At 60.5% G+C, this 20008-nt stretch overlaps 5 protein-coding genes and 1 long non-coding RNA gene across 26 annotated transcripts; 5 read left to right on the top strand and 1 right to left on the bottom strand.

Annotated features, from left to right (window-relative positions):
- Nucleotides 1–214: 214 nt before the first annotated feature.
- On the top strand, nt 215–4164 carry DNAJC4 (DnaJ heat shock protein family (Hsp40) member C4). Of its 10 annotated transcripts, none has more exons than XM_058438853.1 (7): nt 215–402; nt 712–826; nt 1754–1847; nt 2313–2497; nt 2584–2748; nt 3777–3863; nt 3956–4164. In XM_058438853.1, exons 1-7 carry the CDS (start codon nt 345–347, stop codon nt 4065–4067), a joined length of 816 nt encoding a protein of 271 aa, XP_058294836.1. In that variant the 5' UTR covers nt 215–344; the 3' UTR covers nt 4068–4164. The 10 variants fall into 10 exon arrangements, with proteins under 10 accessions (XP_058294836.1, XP_058294837.1, XP_058294834.1 ...); XM_058438854.1 differs by having other exon boundaries at nt 2587–2748; XM_058438851.1 differs by having other exon boundaries at nt 3777–4164.
- Nucleotides 4165–4457: 293 nt separating this feature from the next.
- VEGFB (vascular endothelial growth factor B) lies at nt 4458–8525 on the top strand. Of its 7 annotated transcripts, none has more exons than XR_009213556.1 (8): nt 4599–4718; nt 5274–5316; nt 5636–5832; nt 6041–6114; nt 6925–6960; nt 7259–7393; nt 7535–7758; nt 8092–8525. XR_009213556.1 is itself a non-coding variant. In XM_032153239.2 (8 exons), exons 1-8 carry the CDS (start codon nt 4659–4661, stop codon nt 8111–8113), a joined length of 744 nt encoding a protein of 247 aa, XP_032009130.1. In that variant the 5' UTR covers nt 4599–4658; the 3' UTR covers nt 8114–8525. The 7 variants fall into 7 exon arrangements, 5 of the variants coding, with proteins under 5 accessions (XP_032009136.1, XP_032009130.1, XP_032009132.1 ...); XM_032153239.2 differs by having other exon boundaries at nt 7582–7758; XM_032153245.2 differs by lacking the exon at nt 7535–7758 and having other exon boundaries at nt 4458–4718.
- Nucleotides 8526–11014: 2489 nt separating this feature from the next.
- On the top strand, nt 11015–14153 carry FKBP2 (FKBP prolyl isomerase 2). Of its 6 annotated transcripts, none has more exons than XM_032153247.2 (6): nt 11015–11165; nt 12417–12591; nt 13211–13323; nt 13463–13509; nt 13853–13888; nt 13980–14153. In XM_032153247.2, the coding sequence occupies exons 2-6, from the start codon at nt 12421–12423 to the stop codon at nt 14039–14041; spliced, it is 429 nt and encodes a 142-aa protein (XP_032009138.1). In that variant the 5' UTR covers nt 11015–11165; nt 12417–12420; the 3' UTR covers nt 14042–14153. The 6 variants fall into 6 exon arrangements, with proteins under 6 accessions (XP_032009138.1, XP_032009141.1, XP_032009143.1 ...); XM_032153250.2 differs by having other exon boundaries at nt 11127–11271; XM_032153252.2 differs by lacking the exon at nt 11015–11165 and adding an exon at nt 11546–11567.
- LOC116468945 (translation initiation factor IF-2) lies at nt 11283–12181 on the top strand. The gene has a single exon (XM_032153235.2). It carries the CDS (start codon nt 11313–11315, stop codon nt 12108–12110), a length of 798 nt encoding a protein of 265 aa, XP_032009126.1. The 5' UTR covers nt 11283–11312; the 3' UTR covers nt 12111–12181.
- A 413-nt stretch (nt 14154–14566) lies between the features above and the next one.
- PPP1R14B (protein phosphatase 1 regulatory inhibitor subunit 14B) lies at nt 14567–16694 on the bottom strand (the record flags this gene model as incomplete). Its single annotated transcript, XM_032151520.2, has 4 exons — nt 14567–14838; nt 14952–14984; nt 15226–15309; nt 16437–16694. Coding segments are annotated over 4 exons (444 nt in total), but the record flags the coding sequence as incomplete, so codon positions are not given.
- Nucleotides 16695–16954: 260 nt separating this feature from the next.
- LOC116468952 (uncharacterized) lies at nt 16955–18115 on the top strand. The gene is made up of 2 exons (XR_004248173.2): nt 16955–17160; nt 17854–18115. It is a non-coding gene; the product is annotated as an uncharacterized LOC116468952 (long non-coding RNA).
- Nucleotides 18116–20008: the final 1893 nt, after the last annotated feature.

A 20008-nucleotide genomic window follows, 5' to 3' on the forward strand; every position in this document is an offset into this window, starting at 1 on the left:
AACCCGCCCAGCCTCAGTGTCCCCCTCTGCAAGCAGGGGATAAGAGCTGTGCCTCCCTTGGCTGGCTCCAGAGAGGCTCCGGGGCGGAAGCAGCTCTGTAAGATATGCCTCGCTGCAAAGGGGAGCAACAGCGGAACGGAGAGACGGTGGCCGGGCCGAAAGCGTCACAAAGCCTCAGAGAGCGTGCTCTGTCCCGCCCGCTCCCCAGGTGGGCGCCCGCGCCTGTCCAGCGAGTCCGCAGGCTGCGGGACCGGAGGCACCAAAGGCCAATAGACATGTAGGGGCGGGGTCTCCACCGATTTTTTTTTTCCTGACAGGTGGACGTGGTCTTGGCATCCACGCCAATGAGAATGCGAGGGCGGGGCCTGAATAGACGCAGGAAATGGCGAAGGCCGCGGGTTTGTGAGCAGCGGGGGCGGGGCCTGGTCGTGGCCCCTCCTTCTCCCGTCCCCAAGCTCCCTGGGTGGGAACGGGGTCTCCGAGTCCCTGGCTGGGTGGGCAGACCCCGAAGCCAGCGCGGGGAAGGGCTGCGGATGCCCGGGTCAGAGGAAGGAGCAGGTCCAAGGACACGCGGGTCTGGTCCTGGGCAAGAACCGCCCCCTCCCCGGGCCTGCTTCAGTCTTCCTTCGCAGAACACCGGGCCAGGCCCCTTCCCTCTGCCCCCGGGTGCTTGAAGTCTAGCCCCATCTTGGTCCAATGCGCTCTTGGTAGCCTCCTTTCCCAGCTGCCCGCCCGCCGCCATGCCGCCCTTACTGCCCCTGCGCCTGTGCCGGCTGTGGCCCCGCAGCCCTCCCTCCCGGCTTCTCGGAGCGGCCGCCAGGCAGCGGTGAGTTGGGCGCGGGGGGCCGGCCCGGTTGTTCAATGGGTTTCTGTTTGCCCTATGTGCTGAGTTAGTCGTGGTCTCTACTCCGTGTCAGGAGGCTCCCAGGTTTGTCTCAGGTAACCCTCGCCTTCCCTGCTGAGGATCAGATACAGAAGACCCCCAAGGTCATACACCGATTTAAGCGGCAGAGGAGGAGTTTGAGTTCAGGTCAAACCCAACGCTCTTACCACAGCTTTAGTGGTTTTCAAGCATCACTGTATCACTGTGCATAACCCTCTGTGGGGGGTGGGAGATGGGGAGGTGTCAGGTACAAAATCCAGATTCCTGGGCTCTGCTCTGGAGATTCTGAACTGGAGGAATCAATTGGGTGGGGCTCAGGAATCAGTTTTTTCTTTCTTTTTCTTTTTCCTTTTTTTTTTGAGATGGAGTTTTGCTTTTGTTGCCCAGGCTGGAATGCAATGGAGCAATCTCAGCTCACCGCAACCTCCACCTCCTGGGTTCAAGCGATTCTCCTGCCTCAGCCTCCTGAGTAGCTGGGATTACGGGCATGCGCCACCATGCCCGGCTAATTTTGTGTTTTTAGGAGAGACAGGGTTTCTCCATGTTAGTCAGGCTGGTCTTGAACTCCCGACCTCAGGTGATCTGCCCTCCTCAGCCTCCCAAAATGCTGGATTACAGGTGTGAGCCACCGCGCCTGGCCAGGAATCAGTTTTTTCCAACAAGTTTTTGGACTCCACTTTGAGAAATCGTGACCGGCACTATGCCTGAAACACTCCAAAGGGAGGGCTGATCTGGAGACAGATCTATCCTGGCACCTGTTTCAGCCCTTTCAGTTCCTGGTGGCTGAGTTGAAGGGTGTGGCCCAGAAGGCAGGGCAGAGCTAGCTTCTGGGTTCCCTCAGCCCCTGCTGGTTTGGGACTCTGTCCACAGGTCCAGCCCCAGTACTTACTATGAACTGTTGGGGGTGCATCCTGGTGCCAGCACTGAGGAAGTTAAACGAGCTTTCTTCTCCAAGTCCAAAGAGGTACCAGTACCCCTAAGGTGGGGAGGGGGAGCAGGAACTCTGAGCCAGTGGGTGTGTGCTTCAAATTCCCAGGAGTAGACCTGCATCTCTGGCTGGTGCCACATTTTTTCAGCCCTCACAGGGAGTGGCAGGTGCTCAATGGTAGGGGAAAGGCTGTGGGCAGGAGCCAGGGGTCCTGTCTGATGGGCTGGGCTTGGTTTTCTTGATCTGCCTGCCTGCTCTTGAGAAACCTGGACCAGGGCATATGGTGAATTCAGGGGGCTGGCAGGTGGGGAGGGCTTGAACACAGGAGGAGGCAGGAGTCCATGCTCTCTGGCCTTCTGAGGAGTGGGAAGGCCTGAGTGAGGGTCACTGACCAGGCAGGGCCTCTGGGTATGACTGGAGCCCTGGTGGGTGGATGTCATCAGTATGGGTCCTGGGGAGCGACAGGCAAAGGGAGATAAGGGGAGTCCTGCCCCACCCCAGCTGCACCCGGACCGGGACCCTGGGAACCCAAGCCTGCACAGCCGCTTTGTGGAGCTGAGCGAGGCATACCGTGTGCTCAGCCGTGAGCAGAGCCGCCGCAACTATGATGACCAGCTCCGCTCAGGTAGTCCCCAAAAGTCTCCACGAACCACAGCCCATGACAAGTCTGCCCGCCAAACACACAGGTACAGTAATCCTGCCCTCAGCTTGCCCCACCCCCAGGTCTCTTGGGGAGCCTCATTTCCACAATGTCCCTCCCTCTGCCTCCCAGCAGCTCCTGGGCACCCCCCAACGCACAGTACTGGTCCCAGTTTCACAGCGTGAGGCCACAGGGGCCCCAGTCGAGGCAGCAGCAACACAAACAAAACAAGCAAGTGCTGGGGTACTGCCTCCTCCTCATGCTGGCGGGCATGGGCCTGCACTACATTGCCTTCAGGTGATGCCTGTTCTCCCCGGGGTGATGGGCAGAGGGCAGGAGGGTGGGTGAATTCCAGTGTGGTCAGCCAGTCCTCCACAGCACCTCGTGGCCCGTACTTGTGTCTCTCAAGCTAAGAGTTGCTTAAAATCGGTCTCTGGAACCGCTCCTTACTTAGTAAACGCAGCGCTGCACCAAGAGCTAATGTTGTCATTTACAGTTTTTCATATTTCGAATGTAAATCTTTCATGCTGGCTGCCAGGAAGGGATTGAGCCAAACAAAATCAAGCACAAGCAGCAAATGCAGCACAGCTCATTCATTTGGCAGTAGGCATCTCCCTGCCACTCTCACGCGTGCCACGGAGCTGATTCTCTTTATTCTTTTTTTCTTTTTTTTTTTCTTTTTTTTCGAGATGGAGTCTCACTCTGTCGCCCAGGCTGCAGTGCAGTGGCGTGATCTCGGCTCACTGCAACCTCACCTCTGCCTCCTGGGTTCAACCAATTCTGTCTCAGCCTCCTGAGTAGCTGGGACTACAGGCGTCCACCACCACACCCGGCTAGTTGTTTTGTATTTTTAGTGGAGATGGGGTTTCACCATATTGGCCAGGCTGGTCTCAAACTCCTGACCTCAGGTGATCCACCCGCCTTGGCCTCTGAAAGTACTGGGATTACAGGCGTGAGCCACCGCGCCTGGCCACGAAGCAGATTTTCTATAGCAGATACCTAAAGGCCAGTGCCCACTGCTAGCAGCTTGCCTAGTTCAGTGATGGAGTTAGACGCATACCCTTTCTACTCTTCTGGGAGGAGCACCCCCATGTCCACAGCTGCTGTCACACCTCGAAGTGACCAGGGACTTCGGATGCCATTGGACCCTAGACAAGCCAGGGCCACTCGGAGCCCTCCCTATCTATCACAGGCAGGGTTAGACTGAGGTCCCTAACCCTGTGTGAGAGTAGAAAGCTGTGAGGCCCCTAGAGTGGGGTGGAAGGGAGCAGGACTTCAGGGACAGCAGGAATTGGAGTCCCAGGGTTAATTGTGACCCATTGCAGGAAGGTGAAGCAGATGCACCTTAACTTCATGGATGAAAAGGATCGGATCATCACAGCCTTCTACAACGAAGCCCGGGCGCGGGCCAGGTCTGTCCCTGCTCTATTCTGCTCCCTGCTCCCTGTCCAGGCACCGCACTTCGGGATCCCTATCCCAACCACCCAGGTGCCCTCTCCTCCAGGGCCAACAGAGCCAGCCTTCAGCAGGAGCAACAACGGCTAGGGCAGCGGCAGCCACCACCATCCGAGCCAACCCAAAGCCCCGAGATCGTGCCCCCGGGCGCCGGCCCCTGAGGGGCTCACTTGGATGGGTCCTGCAGTGCGTTGCCGCCTTGCTTCCTTCCCTGGACTGCCCGCTCCCCGAAACGCGCGCAATAAAGTGATCCGCACAGCTAGTGTCCGGCTCCCTCTTTAAGGCCCGGCGCCCCCGACCCCGGCCTCGCCAAGGGCCAGCGCCCCGCCCTCTGGGTAGTGGCGGCGGCGACCCGGGAGCCCGGCCCCCTGGGCGGTGCGTCCCCTTTCCCCTGCCGCGGCGGGAGGCGGGAGGGGGTGTGTGGAGGAGGCGGGCCCCGCCGGCGGCCTCGCCCCCCCACCCCGCCGCCCCGCCCCCGCCCCACGGCCCGGTGGGGAGCGCGTGTCTGGGTCACATGAGCCGCCTGCCCGCCAGCCCGGGCCCGGCCCCCCGCCGCCCCCGCCGTCGTGCCCGCCGCCACCGGCCGCCCGCCCCCGGTCCTCTGGCCGCCTCCGTGGTGGTGGTGCCTGCGGGGTCCGAGGGGGCCGGAGGCCGCCCCGGCCGGACCCCGCCCGCCGGGCGGGCCGGCCATCCCCCGCGCCGCCGGGCTAGGGCGATGCGGGCGCCCCCGGCGGGCGGCCCCCGCGGGCACCATGAGCCCTCTGCTCCGCCGCCTGCTGCTCGCCGCGCTCCTGCAGCTGGCCCCCGCCCAGGTACGTGCGGCCCGACAGCGCGCCCGCCCGCCCGCCGTGCCCTCTCTCAAGGTTGGCGGAAGTGAGGAGGCGACCCGCGGCCTCGGCCGAGGGGATCTGCGGGGTCGGGCCTTGGACGCGGGCGTCTCGGGGGCCCGGCGCGTGCATCGCCTGGGAGGTGCCCCTCCCTGCTGGCCCGCCAGCCCCAGTCTGGGGCCACTCCTCCGCCCCACCCCGTCCCCTGGGCACCGCCGGGGGCGGGGCTCCCTCGGTGCCTGCAGGACCTGCTTCGGTGCGCGCTCCTGATCTGCATGCAGCCCCCAAACATGCTCGGCTCCGCGGCCTGGAGATTTGGCGCGGCCACCAGAGCACCTGTTGTGTTTTGGGCCAGGGCAGGTCCCGGGTGGCCAGGAGAGGACAGGTAAAGCTAGAGCAGTGGCCACAGGAACACAGCAATCTGGAAAGATGTCAGAGAGGTGGTGAAGCCTCCTGATGCAAGGGCAAAGCCCTAGGGATGGCGACAGGGCCAGACTCTCCTAAAGTGTACCTTGGGTACAGGTCTTTTCTCTCCCACAGGCCCCTGTCTCCCAGCCTGATGCCCCTGGCCACCAGAAGAAAGGTAATACTCACAAAAGCTCGGCACTAGCCAGCATTAAGAGGGTTTGTCATGGGCCCTGATTCCAGGTGCCTGGTGTCCATCATCTTGTGTAACTCCCCTAGAAGATGCAAACTATTATTCTACCCATTTCACAGAGGAGGAAATTGAGGCAGTGGGGTTACTGGGATCTGGATAAACAGGGCAGGGGAAGACAGGTTGTGAGGGCAGAGTGGATAGGGCTAGTGGAGGGTGGCTGTGACTTGGGGACTGGGGAGGACAGATGCTGGGAGCAGCTGCAGGAAAACCAGTGAGGACTTAACCCCTACCGGTCTGCTCCCAGTGGTGTCATGGATAGATGTGTATACTCGCGCTACCTGCCAGCCCCGGGAGGTGGTGGTGCCCCTGACTGTGGAGCTCATGGGGACCGTGGCCAAACAGCTGGTGCCCAGCTGCGTGACTGTGCAGCGCTGTGGTGGCTGCTGCCCTGACGATGGCCTGGAGTGTGTGCCCACTGGGCAGCACCAAGTCCGGATGCAGGTACTGGGCAGGTGGGGCAGCGGGCAGGGTGGATGCTGGCTGGCTCTGGGGCTGGGGCAGCCTGGAGACTGAGGCACAGGAGATAGGGTTGGGGGGAGGGCTGGTGGCCAGCCTCCCGGCTGTTGGGTGAGCTTTTCTCCCTCCAGTCTTAGAGCATCCCCTTTCTCTCTCTCCCTCACTGTCCCCCCTGTTCTTCTCCTGAGCACAGATCCTCATGATCCGGTACCCGAGCAGTCAGCTGGGGGAGATGTCCCTGGAAGAACACAGCCAGTGTGAATGCAGGTGCCAGCCAGGCCCAACTTCTGAGCTCGCAGAGGCCAGGCTTGGGGGGTGCTGGGTATGGTGGTCCACAGAACTGGGGACCAGGTTCCTTAGAGCCAAGGGGCCGGGCGTGGTGGCTCACGCCTGTAATCCCAGCACTTTGGGAGGCCGAGGCGGGCGGATCATGAGGTCAGGAGATTGAGACCATCCTGGCTAACATGGTGAAACCCCGTCTCTACTAAAAAAATACAAAAAATTAGCCGGGCGTGGTGGCGGGCGCCTGTAGTCCCAGCCACTCAGGAGGCTGAGGCAGGAGAATGGCATGAACCTGGGAGGCGGAGCTTGCAGTGAGCCAAGATCTTGCCACTGCACTCCAGCCTGGGTGACAGAGCAAGACTCTGCCTCAAAGAAAAGGACTAGAGCCAAGGGTAGGCCTTGGATCTGGGGCAACAAAGTAGGATGCTTGGGCCGAGGGTAGTGGCTCACACCTATAATCCCAGCACTTTGGGAGGCCCAGGCAGGCAGATCACCTGAGGTAAGGCGTTCGAGACCAGCCTGGCCAACATGGTGAAACCCTATCCCTACTAAAAAAAAAATACAAAAATTAGCCGGGCATGGTGGCGGGTGCCTGTAATCCCAGCTACTTGGGAGGCCAAGACAGGAGAATAGCTTGAACCCGGGAGGCGGAGGTTGCAGTGAGCTGAGACCACGCCACTGCACTCCAGCCTGGGCAAGAAGAGGGAAACACAGTCTCAGAGAGAGAGAGAGTAGGATGCTGGGATTTCCCGATCTTCCTCCTGTTTGTCTGTGTCTATCTCTCTTACTTTTCAGACCTAAAAAAAAGGACAGTGCTGTGAAGCCAGACAGGTGAGTCTTTTGGACTCCAGCTGAGTGGGGGCAGGGGGAGTACAAGTGAATCCAGAAGCTGTTGCTCCTCTTTCTCTTCCCACCCATCCCCCACATTCCCTTTTCCTCTGCTCCCCAAGCCTGTGTTCTCTGCCCCGACCCCAGCTCTAGGGAAGACTCTTCCTTCCCACCCCAGACATGTCGCTTCTCCTCCCTAGGGCTGCCACTCCCCACCACCGTCCCCAGCCCCGCTCTGTTCCGGGCTGGGACTCTGCCCCCGGAGCACCCTCCCCAGCTGACATCACCCATCCCACTCCAGCCCCAGGCCCCTCTGCCCACGCTGCACCCAGCGCCACCAGGGCCCTGACCCCCGGACCTGCCGCTGCCGCTGCCGACGCCGCAGCTTCCTCCGTTGCCAAGGGCGGGGCTTAGAGCTCAACCCAGACACCTGCAGGTGAGGCGTCTGTGGGGTGGTGTTTGTTTGGGAAGGCACCAAGGCCCTGTCCTGGAGCAGGTCCAGGGTGAGCCTGCCAGTAGGAGGAGGGCCAGGGAAGGGGAAACTGTTGAATGTGTTGAACAAATATTTACCAAACAGCTGCTGGCACCTGGAGCTGTGTAAGCAAGTCCAACATTCTAACTCAGGAGTCAGATACAGGAGGGACGATGCCAGCAGAGGATGTCAAGGGCTGTGGTGAGGGGCACCTGGCCTCGTCTTTCAGAGGTCAGAGATCTCTTGGAGGAGGTGACATCTGCCTGGAATAGAAATGTGGGACACAGCTTTTCCAGCTTGCAGTTCGGGCCTTCCCAGAAGCCCCTGTGGTAGGCATCTGCCCTTACCTATGGGCTTCAAGAGGCCAGGGGACGTAGTGGAACCCTCGTCTACCCTTATCTGATGTGTTTGTCACCATCCGTGTCCTGCAGTGAGGCCATGGGGTGAAATCATATGGGCCGGGCCAGTGGGGGCTCCCGAGGAGTGTCAGGAGGGGATGGCCTTTGCAGAAGGTTCATCCTTCCCCCTGCAGCCTCCAGTGCCCAGGGCCGAGTGGTGTGGCAGGACGCTCAGGTTGTGATCTTAGTGGGCCCAAGGCACATGAGTCCAGGGCTAGGGCTGCGCTCCAGCCAGCATGAACAGATCACTTCCTCTCTCCTCAGGTGCCGGAAGCTGCGAAGGTGACACATGGCTTTTCAGACTCAGCAGGGTGACTTGCCTCAGCGGCTATATCCCAGTGGGGGAACAAAGAGGAGCCTGGTAAAAAACAGCCAAGCCCCCAAGACCTCAGCCCAGGCAGAAGCTGCTCCAGGACTTGGGCCTCTCAGAGGGCTCTTCTGCCATCCCTTGTCTCCTTGAGACAGTCATCAAACAGGACAGAGTTGGAAGAGGAGACTGGGAGGCAGCAAAAGGGGTCATATACCAGCTCAGGGGAGAATGGGGTACTGTCTCAGTTTCTAACCACCCTGTGCAAGTAAGCATCTTACAACTGGCTCTTCCTCCCCTCAATAAGAAGACCCAAACCTCTGCATAATGGGATTTGGGCTTTGGTACAAGAACTGTGACCCCCAACCCTGATAAAAGAGATGGAAGGAGCTGTCCCTGCCTGTGTCACTGTTTGTCACTGTCCAGGCTGGCTGGTTTGGGCATGAATGTCTGCATCACTAAATCCAGAGCTTGTTTTGCTCCCTCGTCGTGCAGATGGAGGAAATGAGGACTAAGGCCCCACAGCAGATCCCAGGCAGGGCCAGAATTATGTATTCATCACTTTCAAGTTATTGCCAGGCATGGGAGTCAGGGACAGCCCAGTCAATACAGACTGCCTGCCCTCCTGCTCTTCACCGGGGTTCTTTTCTGGAAGGAGACAGCCTTCTGTGGCCAGAGAGCTTGGGGTAGGACCCAGATCTGCTGAGTGACCTTGCTTGTCACTACCCCTGCCTCTCTGAGCAGCAGTTTCCACATGTGCACATAGAGGGAACAGAAGATTGCTGTGGTTGTCATCCTCAGGCCCCAGAGAAGTTTGAGACTATCTTTACATAATAGAAAAGAACACTTGTTCTTCCTGCCAGGGAGCACTTTCAGCATCTGCTGCTTTTTGTTCCCTGCAGCTTGAATCTAAAGCCCTGGCACCTGCCCTGTCTTAACTTCACTCCCACCTCCCTGAAAGGGAAGCACCAAAAGTCTGGGGCTGGTGGGCCTGGTTTGGGCGGCAGGCTCCCCTCAACCCAACCCAGTTTTTTTTTTTTTTTTTTTTTTTTTTTTTGACGAATCTCACTCTGTCGCCCAGGCTGGAGTACAATGGTACAATCTCCACTCACTGCAACCTCCACCTCCTGGGTTCAAGCGATTCTCCTGCCTCAGTCTCCCAAGCAGCTGGAATTACAGGCGCCCACCACCACGCCCAGCTAATTTTTGCATTTTTAGTAGAGATGGGTTTCTTTTTTTTTGAGATGGAGTCTCGCTCTTTCGCCCAGGCTGGAGTACAGTGGCGTGATCTCAGCTCACTGCAAGCTCCGCCTCCTGGGTTCACGCTATTCTCCTGCCTCAGCCTCCCGAGTAGCTGGGACTACAGGCACCCGCCACCACGCCCGGCTAATTTTTTGTATTTTTAGTAGAGATGGGGTTTCACTGTGTTAGCCAGGATGGTCTCCATCTCCTGACCTCGTGATCCGCCCACCTCGGCCTCCCAAAGTGCTAGGATTACAGGCGTGAGCCACCGCGCCCAGCCTGAGATGGGTTTCACCATGTTGGCCAGGCTGGTCTCAAACTCCTGACCTCAGGTGAACCACCTGCCTCAGCCTCCCAAAGTGCTGAGATTATAGGCGTGAGCCACTGCACCCACCCAACCCACACAGTTTTCTCCACCCTCACCTCCCTCGCACCCTGCAGCTCCCTTCATCAGTTGCTGCCTGAGATTCTCCTCACTTGTCTATCCCAGCCCAAGCCTAGCCCCTACCCTTCTCCCTGCAGCCTCCAGTGCCCAGGGCTGAGTGGTTTGGGGTGGATGAAAGGCCAACCTTGGGCACCAGCGCTTTGCCTGCTGAAGCAGGACATTCAGGGGCAGAGTTAACTCAATTGGGCAGCCACTTTGAGGGGCAGCCACCCTAATGGAGGCTTTCTCTGAAGTGTTGGGTCAGAGCATGTGGGTATGATCTTAGTGGGCCTAAGGCAGGAGTGGGTTGAACCAGGAGACAATTCCTGACAGCGATTACTACTTTCAAATCATTTTCTCAGTCATGATGTCACTGGACATGCCATAGATCAATTAGCGCGAGGCAGAGAAGGGTTAGGGCCCCAGAGCTACCACCTCCAGAGCCCAGTTAGCCCCACCAGACACGCACAACGCTTCACATGCACCTCCTCACTTCCTCCTCAATTCTGAAGTCAGCATCATGACTGTCTTCCTTTTACAATTGAGGAAATAGGCTCAGAAAGGCTAACTGGCCCGGGGGTGGGGGGATTTGACCTCAAATCGGCTGTCTCCCTAACCTTCAACCTAGGTTTAGCTGCCTGTCAACTGCAGGTTCATTACTTCAGTTGACAGATGTTTGGTGGCTGCTGGGGCGCCTGACAATAAGTCTGGTGGAGGAACAGGCCCAGCCAGATCATTCCAGTCATGAGTCACAGCCCAGGTGCACAGGTAAGCCTGGCTCCTGGGAGAGAGACCTGGGCGGGAGCATCGGCTGGAAGCCAGGGCTTGTCATTGGACATCATCTCGGTCCTGCAGGGGCCCTGTGGGGTGGATATCATCAAGCCCATGTTACACGCCTGTGTTGGATGACAAATTCTACCAAGCACATAGCCGACCGGGAATTCAAACATGAGTGTCACTGTGAAGCCCAGGCTCCACAGCGACTGAGGGCTGTGGGCCATAACGAGACCCGGGAAAACAGGAGTGCTGTGGGAGAGGCTGGGGGCGACTTGAAATGCGCCTCAAGACCCTCTCCGGGAACCCACGCCCGCCTGACCTTACTATCACCTCGGCCGGAAGTGCCTGCGGCCTTTTCGGAAGTCACTTTCACCTAACCTTACAGACTACCGCTCCGCCGGAAGTGATGCAGGGCAGCGGCGTCGCGGGGGCGGGGCTAGGGAAAGACCCGCGCCAGCGGGCGTGTGGCCGCGGGTTTCGCACGGCCCAATGAGGGAGGGCGGCGTGGCCCGGCCTGGTAGCGACGAGAACGCGCCTGCGCAAAGGCGGCAGCACCACCGGGGTTGACTCCGGGGGCGCGGCGAGGAGGTGAGCGGGGGCCACAGCCCGGGCTGGGGGGAGCCGGGGTGCAAGAGGGCAGGCTGGATCAGGCCGGGCAGGAGCGGACCGGGCTCCGAGTGTCAACGAGAGCTAGGTGACGAGGAACTTGAGGGTGGGGGCCGGAGCTGTCCGGAGATGCCGCAGGGGGAGGGTTCTCACGCCGCACGGGGCGGAGTCCTGGGATTCGGGGCGGGACGTGGAACCGGGACGGGTGGGATCTCCGAGCTGGTGCCAGTGGGAGGCGGAGCCCGGCGGCGGAGGGCGGAGCTAGAAGCGTCCGGGGACGGAGCCTGGCTCTTGAAGGAGGAGCTGGAGGAGGTGAAAGGCGGAGCCTCGGGGTCGGAAGCAGAGGGGGACGGAGCGCAGGCGCTGGGGGCGGGGCTTCAGCCGGTGAGTGGCGTGGCTACGGCTCCGGAAAAGGGGTCTAGTTCTGTCGAAGGCGGGGCTGCAGGCGCGGGGGCGGCACCGCGTCCTCCGAAGGGCGGTGCCAAGGAGCCAAGTGAGGAGCCTGCCCCGAGTAATGGCCCCGGGCGTCCTCGCGGGGGTGGTCTCCGTGGTGGCCGGGCTTGGGGACGCCGTAGGCCGAGAACTCCACCGGGAGAGGTGGTGTGGGTGGAGCGGGCTCGGCGGCCAGCAGACACAGGGCCAGTCTGGGTGCCCCGGAGACCCCCAAGGGCTCAGAGTTGGGGCGGCGCCCCGGGCGGAGGCACAGGGCCAGGCTGGGGGGTATCTCCCGAGGACCCGGGCTCCTCGGAACCACCCAGTGGGGATGTGTGGGTGCCTCGGGGCCGGCCCCCTGCAGCGGCCGCAGAGGTGTTGGTGTGCTGGGCCGGGGGCAGCTGGGTGTGGCGTGAGTGGGGCCGCCCAGTCGGGGCAACTGCAGTGCAGCCAGATAGGGTCTGGACTTTGCGTAAAGGGACAGGCGGGAACTGAAGAGCGGAGGTGGGGACTGGGAGGGAGGGAAGGTATGGGGGTGAGCAAAGGGGCGGGGCCCTGGCTGCTGTGGCCTCCCCTGACCCCCTCCCCCCGCTGCTGGGGTCCTCGGCCAAGCCCCCTTCTCACTGGACTGGTAAGTGTGGCCCCGGAGCCCGGGGGAGAGGGCGGTGACCCGGGACAAAGGGGATCCCCCGGGGCAAGGAAGATACAGTGGCGGTGGAACCCTCCTGTTACCTACCCGTGTTCCATACTCTCCCTGCCCTCCCCCACGTTCAGTCGGTCGGTCGGGGTCTGTGCCCACAGAGACATGAGGCTGAGCTGGGTCCGGGTCCTGACAGTACTGTCCATCTGCCTGAGCGCCGTGGCCACGGCCACGGGGGCCGAGGGCAAAAGGAAGCTGCAGATCGGGGTCAAGAAGCGGGTGGACCACTGTCCCATCAAATCGCGCAAAGGGGATGTCCTGCACATGCACTACACGGTGAGTGGGTTGGGCGGGCCTTTTGGGAGTGGCTGGGGCTTCCGAGGACCAGAAAGTGCTTGGGAGTCTGGTTCTCCATCAGCCAGGTAGGTGACCTTGGGCAAGTCCCCTCTCCCCTCTAAGCCAGTTTCCACGGTTCTGCCTTGCCGTTGCCTACTGCCCAGGTGGGCACCAGCAGGCAGTGACAGTGTACTGTGAGCTGCCCAAGGCTCTGTCCTCTTAAAGAACTATGACTAGCTGGGCGCAGTGGCTCACCCCTGTAATCCCAGCACTTTGGGAGGCGGAGGCGGATGGATCACCTGAGATCAGGAATTTGAGACCAGTTTGGCCCCATGATGGTGCTAAAAATAAAAAATTAGCCGGGCGTGATGGCGGGCGTCTATAATCCCAGCTACTTGGGAGGCTGAGGTGGAAGAATTGCTTGAACCCGGGAGGCAGAGGCTGCAGTGAGGCGAGATCACACCACTGCACTTCAGCCGTGGCAACAGAGACTCCATCTCAAAAAACAAAAAGGACTGACCACCAGTGCTGTGGGGGCCAGCTTGATGGGGAAAGCAGCTGAGGGAGGGGGGTGTCGGGTGGTCCCCTTTTCCTCACTGGTCTTCTCATGGTTCCATAGGGGAAGCTGGAAGATGGGACAGAGTTTGACAGCAGCCTGCCCCAGAACCAGCCCTTTGTCTTCTCCCTTGGCACAGGCCAGGTCATCAAGGGCTGGGACCAGGGGCTGCTGGGGTGAGTCATGGGGGAATGGGCTTGGGAGCGGGGGCGTGCATGGCCACCGCCCAGGAGGTAAGCTGTCGGAGGCAAGCCCCAGGGATACAAGACAGGGGCCCTGGGTGCTGCCATGGGCTGAACATGTGTCTTCCTGCAGGATGTGTGAGGGGGAAAAGCGCAAGCTGGTGATCCCATCTGAGCTGGGTAAGAGGCCCCTCCTGAGGGTGCAGAGCGAGTTTGGGGTGTGTGACTGGGAAGGGTGAAAGCTGCTTCAGCCTTTCATTGGTCTTCACCGTATCTATTCATTACAATACATGCCTCCTCCAAGTTTGGCTGTGTCTAGCAGTGAGTACAGGGCAAGATCATTGAAGCACTCAGCTGTAGTAGCCCCGCTCTGCCCTTGCCAGGCCTTTGGCACCCCCTTCCCATCTCCATTACCCTTCTCCATTTCTGGCCTTCTTGCTGAGAGGGGCGGAACACCCTCCCTTTGCCCAAGCTGGAAGGGAGCTTGGCCATCACTGACTGTTTCTTTGTGCATCTTCAACAGGGTATGGAGAGCGGGGAGCTCCCCCAAAGATTCCAGGTAGTGAACCTTTTGACACCTCCCATCACCTGCAGCCAGCCCACCTCCCTGTGGCCCTGGTTGGCATTTTGACTCCCCTTCTCCCCTACAGGCGGTGCAACCCTGGTGTTCGAGGTGGAGCTGCTCAAAATCGAGCGACGATCTGAGCTGTAACCAGACTGGGGAGGGGCAGGGGGAGAGGCCCCCATCAGGGACCAGACTGTTCCAAAAAAAAAACAACCAAAAAACAAAAACAAACAAAAAAAAACACTTAAAAGCCCAAGGAGTAAGCCTGTGTGTGTTTGTGGGCCCTGAGAGACTCAGAGACCTCAGCTCCAGCATACGCCACCACCTTCTCCTTTCCTGACTGTGGAGCCTTGGGCGGTCTAGGCTCAATGACACAGTGGCCCTTGCCCAGAGAAAAAGGAGTGTTCCTGCCTGCCAGCAGCAATACTGCTCCCCCCACCCCCACAGCTCCCCAGCCACTTTCAACTCCTGGTCTGGGAGCCAGCACTGGGCTATCGTCATGGCTACGTGGCCCTTAGAAAGGCCTGCGGTCACCTGGGGAGAAGCTGAGCTGGCAGAAGTCACAGAGCAGTGTGCCTCCCTAAAAGAGACCAGCGGAGCCTGTTAGCTGCACCAAAGGTGTATCCTAGCTTTATTAAAGGGCCCGCGCCGCAGAGTCAATATAAAAACACAAAAAGTCCCATCAGTTTAATAATAAAAAACCCCAAAAGTGGAAAACTGAGGGGGCAGGGGAAGAGACCCCTGGGCCAGGGGCACGAGGAGCCCTGCTCATGGCACCAGGCCTGGCCGCAGGGTCCCCCGGTATTGCTGTTGCTACGAGGTTGGGGGGCAGCGATTGTCCTGTGGGAGCCACCGTTCGCCTGGGTCCGGGACCCTCACTTCTTCTGGGGTGTGCTCAGCTTCTGCATGCCCCGGATCTTGTCCAGCAGGCCAGAGATGAAGGCCTGGGTGGGTTGGGAGGGCAAACATTAAGGAGACCAGACCCCAAGATGACAGGAGCCAGGCTCCCCTCACTCTGCCACCCCCCGACCCACTCCGCCCCGGGGAAATCTCTTACCTCTGTGGGTTTGTAACAGTCAACCAGCAGCTCCTAGCAGGGGATGGGGGAGGAAGGATAAGTGAGTCCTCAGGAGTGGGGGCCTGGAGCTCGCCTATACCCACTTCCAAGAGACTGGGGCCACCCTGAGGCACAGGAGATGCCACAACCACCTCACAGCTAGGCATTGGCCCCATTCTGCTGAGGCAGGAGCTGGGGCTTGAGGGCCTGGCTCCACAGCCTCGATTTCCCGGGGCAGTGCCTCAGGCAACCCACCGCCCCCCAGCCCCCTCACTTTGACCCTGGCAGCCCGGGCATCGTCACTCTCCATGTCCAGGAGCTCATCCACGTCAATCTCCAGTTCTGGGATCTCCTCTTCCTGGGGTGGGGATGGGGGAGGAGGGAGAGACATAAGCCTGAGTTGGAGAGAGGGTGTGAGAGGGGCTCTGGGTTGAGGCCCCTGCCTACCTCGGAGGAACCCGGCCCTCTGCCCAGCAGACAGAACAGCAGCTGCTCTGAGGAGGAAAACAGATCAGGCCCGTGCCAAGGCAAACTGCCCAAAGCGGGGTGGGGGGGGGAGTTTCCTGTCCCTGCCAGTGGGCACCGGGGGTGCCAGACAAGGCCAGAGAGCCAGGGCTGGGGACCCTGGGCTGGGAACCCAGCAGATGTGTCTCCCCAACATCCGGGCCCCCCATCTCACCAGAGCACCGGTGGGTGCAGCTGTCCCAGCTTATCATACCCCCCTCCTCTCCCCCAAACACCTGTCACAGCTCCCCGGGAGCGAGGAGGAAGTGAAGGCTGAGGGGTCACTGGGAAGGACCCAGGCCTGGCAAAGAGGAAACAAAGAGCCCATGCTTTGGTGAGGGAGAGGGTGCCCACCACCCTGCCACACCCTCCCCAGGAAGCCCCTATCCTGTTTGTAGTCAACTGCATTCCAGGGCTGGGCTAGGGTAGGCAGGCAGCACCGGGCAAACCCACTCCTCCACCCTGCCCCCCGGGGCCTGAGTCACCGTCTGAAGAACCAAGGAGTCATGGGGGTGGAGAAGCAGAGCCCAGAAAGCGGGCTAGCCTGCACGCACGCCAAGATGGAGCTCCAGGCTAGCCCACAGAACAGCCCAGCCCCAGCCGCCTACCAGACCAGCACCTTGTAACCACAGTCTAACCCAGCGGGCACTAGGCGGTGAGACCTCCTGCCGCTGCCAGCCCAGACTAGCCCCCTTGCCTCTTGCCCAAGGCCCACGCTACCCCTTGAGGCTTCTGGAGGACACCAGGCTTGACCTGGGGAGTGGCATGATGGGGGCCAGGGTCCGAGGCAGCAGAGAAGGCAGAAGTGACTTAAGTCAGGCAAGAAAGAGTATATACTGGGGGCGGGAGTGCAGAGGGGAGGGGAGCGCGCGGGGAAGCAAAGCGCCCTTTGACTCCAGTGACAGGAGAGCTCACAGTGGGGCTGCGAGGCGGACCGGCTCGAGACCGATTTTGGGGTGTCGGCGTGGGGTGGGAACACACCTGGCAGTCGTAGAGGCGCGTGAGCTGCTCCAGGATCCACTCCTCTAGGTTGAGGCGCTTCCGTAGCTCCTTGCGGTCATACTTGACGGTGACCTTCCCTTGGCGCCTCACTGGGCCCTCATCGTCAGCGCCGCCCGGGCCCTCTCCTGCGGCCCCGGGGGGGCTCTGAAAGTAGACGCGTGGTCCTGGGCCGCCACTGCCCGGCCCGGGGGCCGGGGCCGCCAACGCCGCGCCCCCCGCGGGCCGCGGGGCCGCTCCCTGGGGCCCTCCTCCTCCCTGACCCGCCGGTGGTCGTTAGTCGCCGGCCCGTCCGGGTCCGCGGCGGGGGGGGGCCGGGTGATATGAGCCCGGCCTGGGCTCCCCCCCCTCCCCGCGATCCGCCTTTTAGCCCCGCCCCCGCCGACTGCCGCCCCCAACTTTCTCTACCGACCACACCCCCTTAAAGGGCCAGCCCCTCTAAGGCCCCTCTCCCCTACTCCGCCCCCGGGCAGGGGTAGGGGAGGGTCTATTCGTCAGGGGGTGGCCTAGCTGTCCGTACCCCCCAAATGCAACCTTCCAGTCCCAAACCCAGGCGTTCTAAGCGCTCAGGATGACGATTTGCGCTCACGCCAGGACCCTAGTCCTCATTGGACCCTTCCTCATTCTGTCCTCATTGAGGCCATCTGAGAATAGAGGCCATCTGAGAATGCAGGGGAGTGGACATCGTGTGCAGACAGGGAGTCTGGTGAGGAGACGCTGCGGTCCCCGATGTCCAGGTCCTCCAGCCCTCGGCCAGCGAGGGGCGAACGGGCTCCTCCGCACGGACCGACACGTGGACTGGGCTTCTGGGAAAGGAAGAGTGGAGAAGGCGGGCAGGAGCTGTCCGGGTCCCTAGACTCTCTGACTAGCAGGTCCCACGCCCCCAGCGGAGGAAGCCAGGGCTCGGGGTGAGCGGTGGCACCCGGCCGGCCCGAACGGCCAACCCCGGGCAGCCACCGCCCACCGGCAAGATGGCGCGAGGCTCGGGCTTGTGGGAAACGGAGTCCGCGCCCGGCGCCGCCCCTCCCCCGCCGTGCAGCCAGGTCGGGAAGCGCAAAGTTGTTTGGGGCGTCCTCTGCGCCCCGCGACCCGGGCGCGCACAGAGGGGGAAACTAAGGCGCAAAGAGCTGGGCAGTGCGGGGGCGGGGACTCATAATAATAAAGACGGTAATCGCGGCTGCCCCTAGGAGCGTGCGTCGGGACCGCCGCCCAGTCGGCTCCGCAGAGAGGGCGCCGTGCTGGGGCTCCTGCACCCCCGCCCTGCGGCTCCTCGGTCCTTCACACCGCCCTGGCCCACCTCCAATAAGCCGACGGCGCATCCCATTCCCTCCCCCTATTTGATTTTCTGCATCTTTAAATGGTCTCATTCATTCATATATTGTCTGTCTCCCACTTCTAGATTGTGAATGCCGCGGGGCTGAGCCCTGCGCCGACCTGGTCTGCTGGTGCTACCAGGCTTGAACGGTCTTCAGATCCACTGCTATTAGGCAAATTACCTGGCTCCCGCTGAACCCCAGCACCTAGAACTATGTCACACTCATAGTAGGTCGCCGCATTGGTTGAACAAATGATTTTGAAAGAATGAATGGCTTCCTCTGTGCCTGCATTTCCTCAGAAGGTTGTAACAAAGATTAAATAGGAAAATTCGTGGAAAGTTCAATTACTACACCACAGAGGTTAATTAAGTCGCACTGCTAGATAAAATGGGAGATGAGACTTTGAACCCAGGCTGTGTGGCTCAAACCCCCTGACACGAAGTCTCTACTCAACCTCCTCACTTCCCTGTAGACACCACCCAATAAGGCTGCGCAGCTCCCAGGGGAAGTTTCTGTGGAAGGCAGGCTCACCTTGTACCATCCCAAACAGGGTCTTGGATCTGAGAGGCAATGTTTCTGCTCCAGCCCCTCACAGACACTCTGGATGTTGTGGGGGGAAGCCCTCTGTAGCGGGTGGGGTTCAGAGATGGATTGGGATTGGCCCTGGGGTCACACAGCTGGGGCTGCATCCAAACTCCAACCCAGGATGTTGGGCTCCTCCTTTGCCCTATAGTCAGAGAGAAGAGACAAAGAGAAGACAGAGGCTGGGCATTGTGAGGGCGATGGGCTCACAGGGCTCAGTTCAGGGAAGGGTAGAGTGAGCTGACCCCTCCCCTTGCCATGCCTCTCCTCTGGCCTCAGCCTCCCTTCAGCCAGTCTGGGTGCCGAGGAAGGGCTGACCCTCGCTCTTGCGGATTAGGCAGGATCCACCCTCTCCACCGGGAGCCCCATCCGTGGCCTGGCCTCCTGCCCTAAGCCTGGCCTGATAGGAGGATCACTGTACCCCAGTCCAAATTCCCCACCACACCCCACCAGGCCAGGCCAGGTCCCTCTGAACCCAAGCATTGTTTGTTCCTTGAGGGTGCACACAGATTAAAGGGGGAAGACCCTCAAACAGGCCCTAATGCCCAACAGTTTCTGTGGAAGTGGGGTCTGCAGGCCATGAAGAACTCCAGCCCTAGCTCTGCCCCCAAGATGCTGTGACCCTGAGCACTGACCTTTCTGTCTGTCCTCCCTCAGGGTTGGTGTGAAGGTCTCCAGCCATGTCCATGTCCACAGGTCAGGCATTCTTTCTGACTCTGCCTCTTTCCCCCCCGGGCGCCACGCCCAGGCACACCCAGATTCCTGTCCAGTTCCCATGGCTATCCACCCGAGACCACTTGGTGCAGGTGGGCATGCTGGCCTGCCACCTTCTTGGAAGCTGGGCCACAGAACCTTAGCCTTGGAGTAGAAATACTGGGTTCAAATCCTGGCTCTGCCCCATGGGCTGAGAGGCTGTATGCAAGTCACTTACCTGCCCAGAGCCTCTTCAGGGGTCTTATGGTCCTGACCGCCTGTGGTTGGGGGCCCATGCCCAGCCCTGGCCCTCCTGCCTGAGTCCTACTGGGACTGGAGTGTACCACTGCTCCTCCTCCTTCTAGCCTCAGTCTGTGGCCTCCCAGCCCTACCCCTTCCAGGGCCCCAGCCCCCCTCCATTAGAGTGCATCCTTGAAGCAGAGGCTCTGGGGAGGGTCCTGTGGGTCAAGACCGCTCCTTTAATCAACGGTAGAGTCCGGAAAGGCTGCCTGCCTTCACCATTACTGCCTGATGAGAAACCCTATTACCATTACCAAGGATGGAAGAAAGTGTCTGGGAAGGAAGGAGCCCTGTAATGGGGGCTGCCCTGGCCTCCGGAGACACAGGGTTGGGGGGAGGAGAGAGGCTTAAACAGGTGCCTATCCTGTTTTTTTCCCCAAGGAGCTGCTGCCCAATGGTTCTCTAGCCCAAGGCCTAGGGCCCACAGCTCAGATCCCCTAAGCTCAGGCCTTGGCTCCAGGCTTTGCTAGCCCTGGCACAGGCTGGAGGTTCCACTGCCCCAGAGTTGACCTATGCCCTTTCCTCACTCCCTGGTATACCCACAGCTTCCAGCCACTCATGTCAATTTGGCATCTCCCACCCATTTGCTTATGTATACAACAATCTTTAGGTTCTGGACAAGGTGACGGAGGCACCTAGAGAGACTAGGTTCTGCCACTAGCA

The sequence above is a fragment of the Hylobates moloch genome, unplaced genomic scaffold (assembly GCF_009828535.3).
Source record: "Hylobates moloch isolate HMO894 unplaced genomic scaffold, HMol_V3 SCAFFOLD_5, whole genome shotgun sequence".
Lineage (NCBI taxonomy): Eukaryota > Metazoa > Chordata > Mammalia > Primates > Hylobatidae > Hylobates > Hylobates moloch.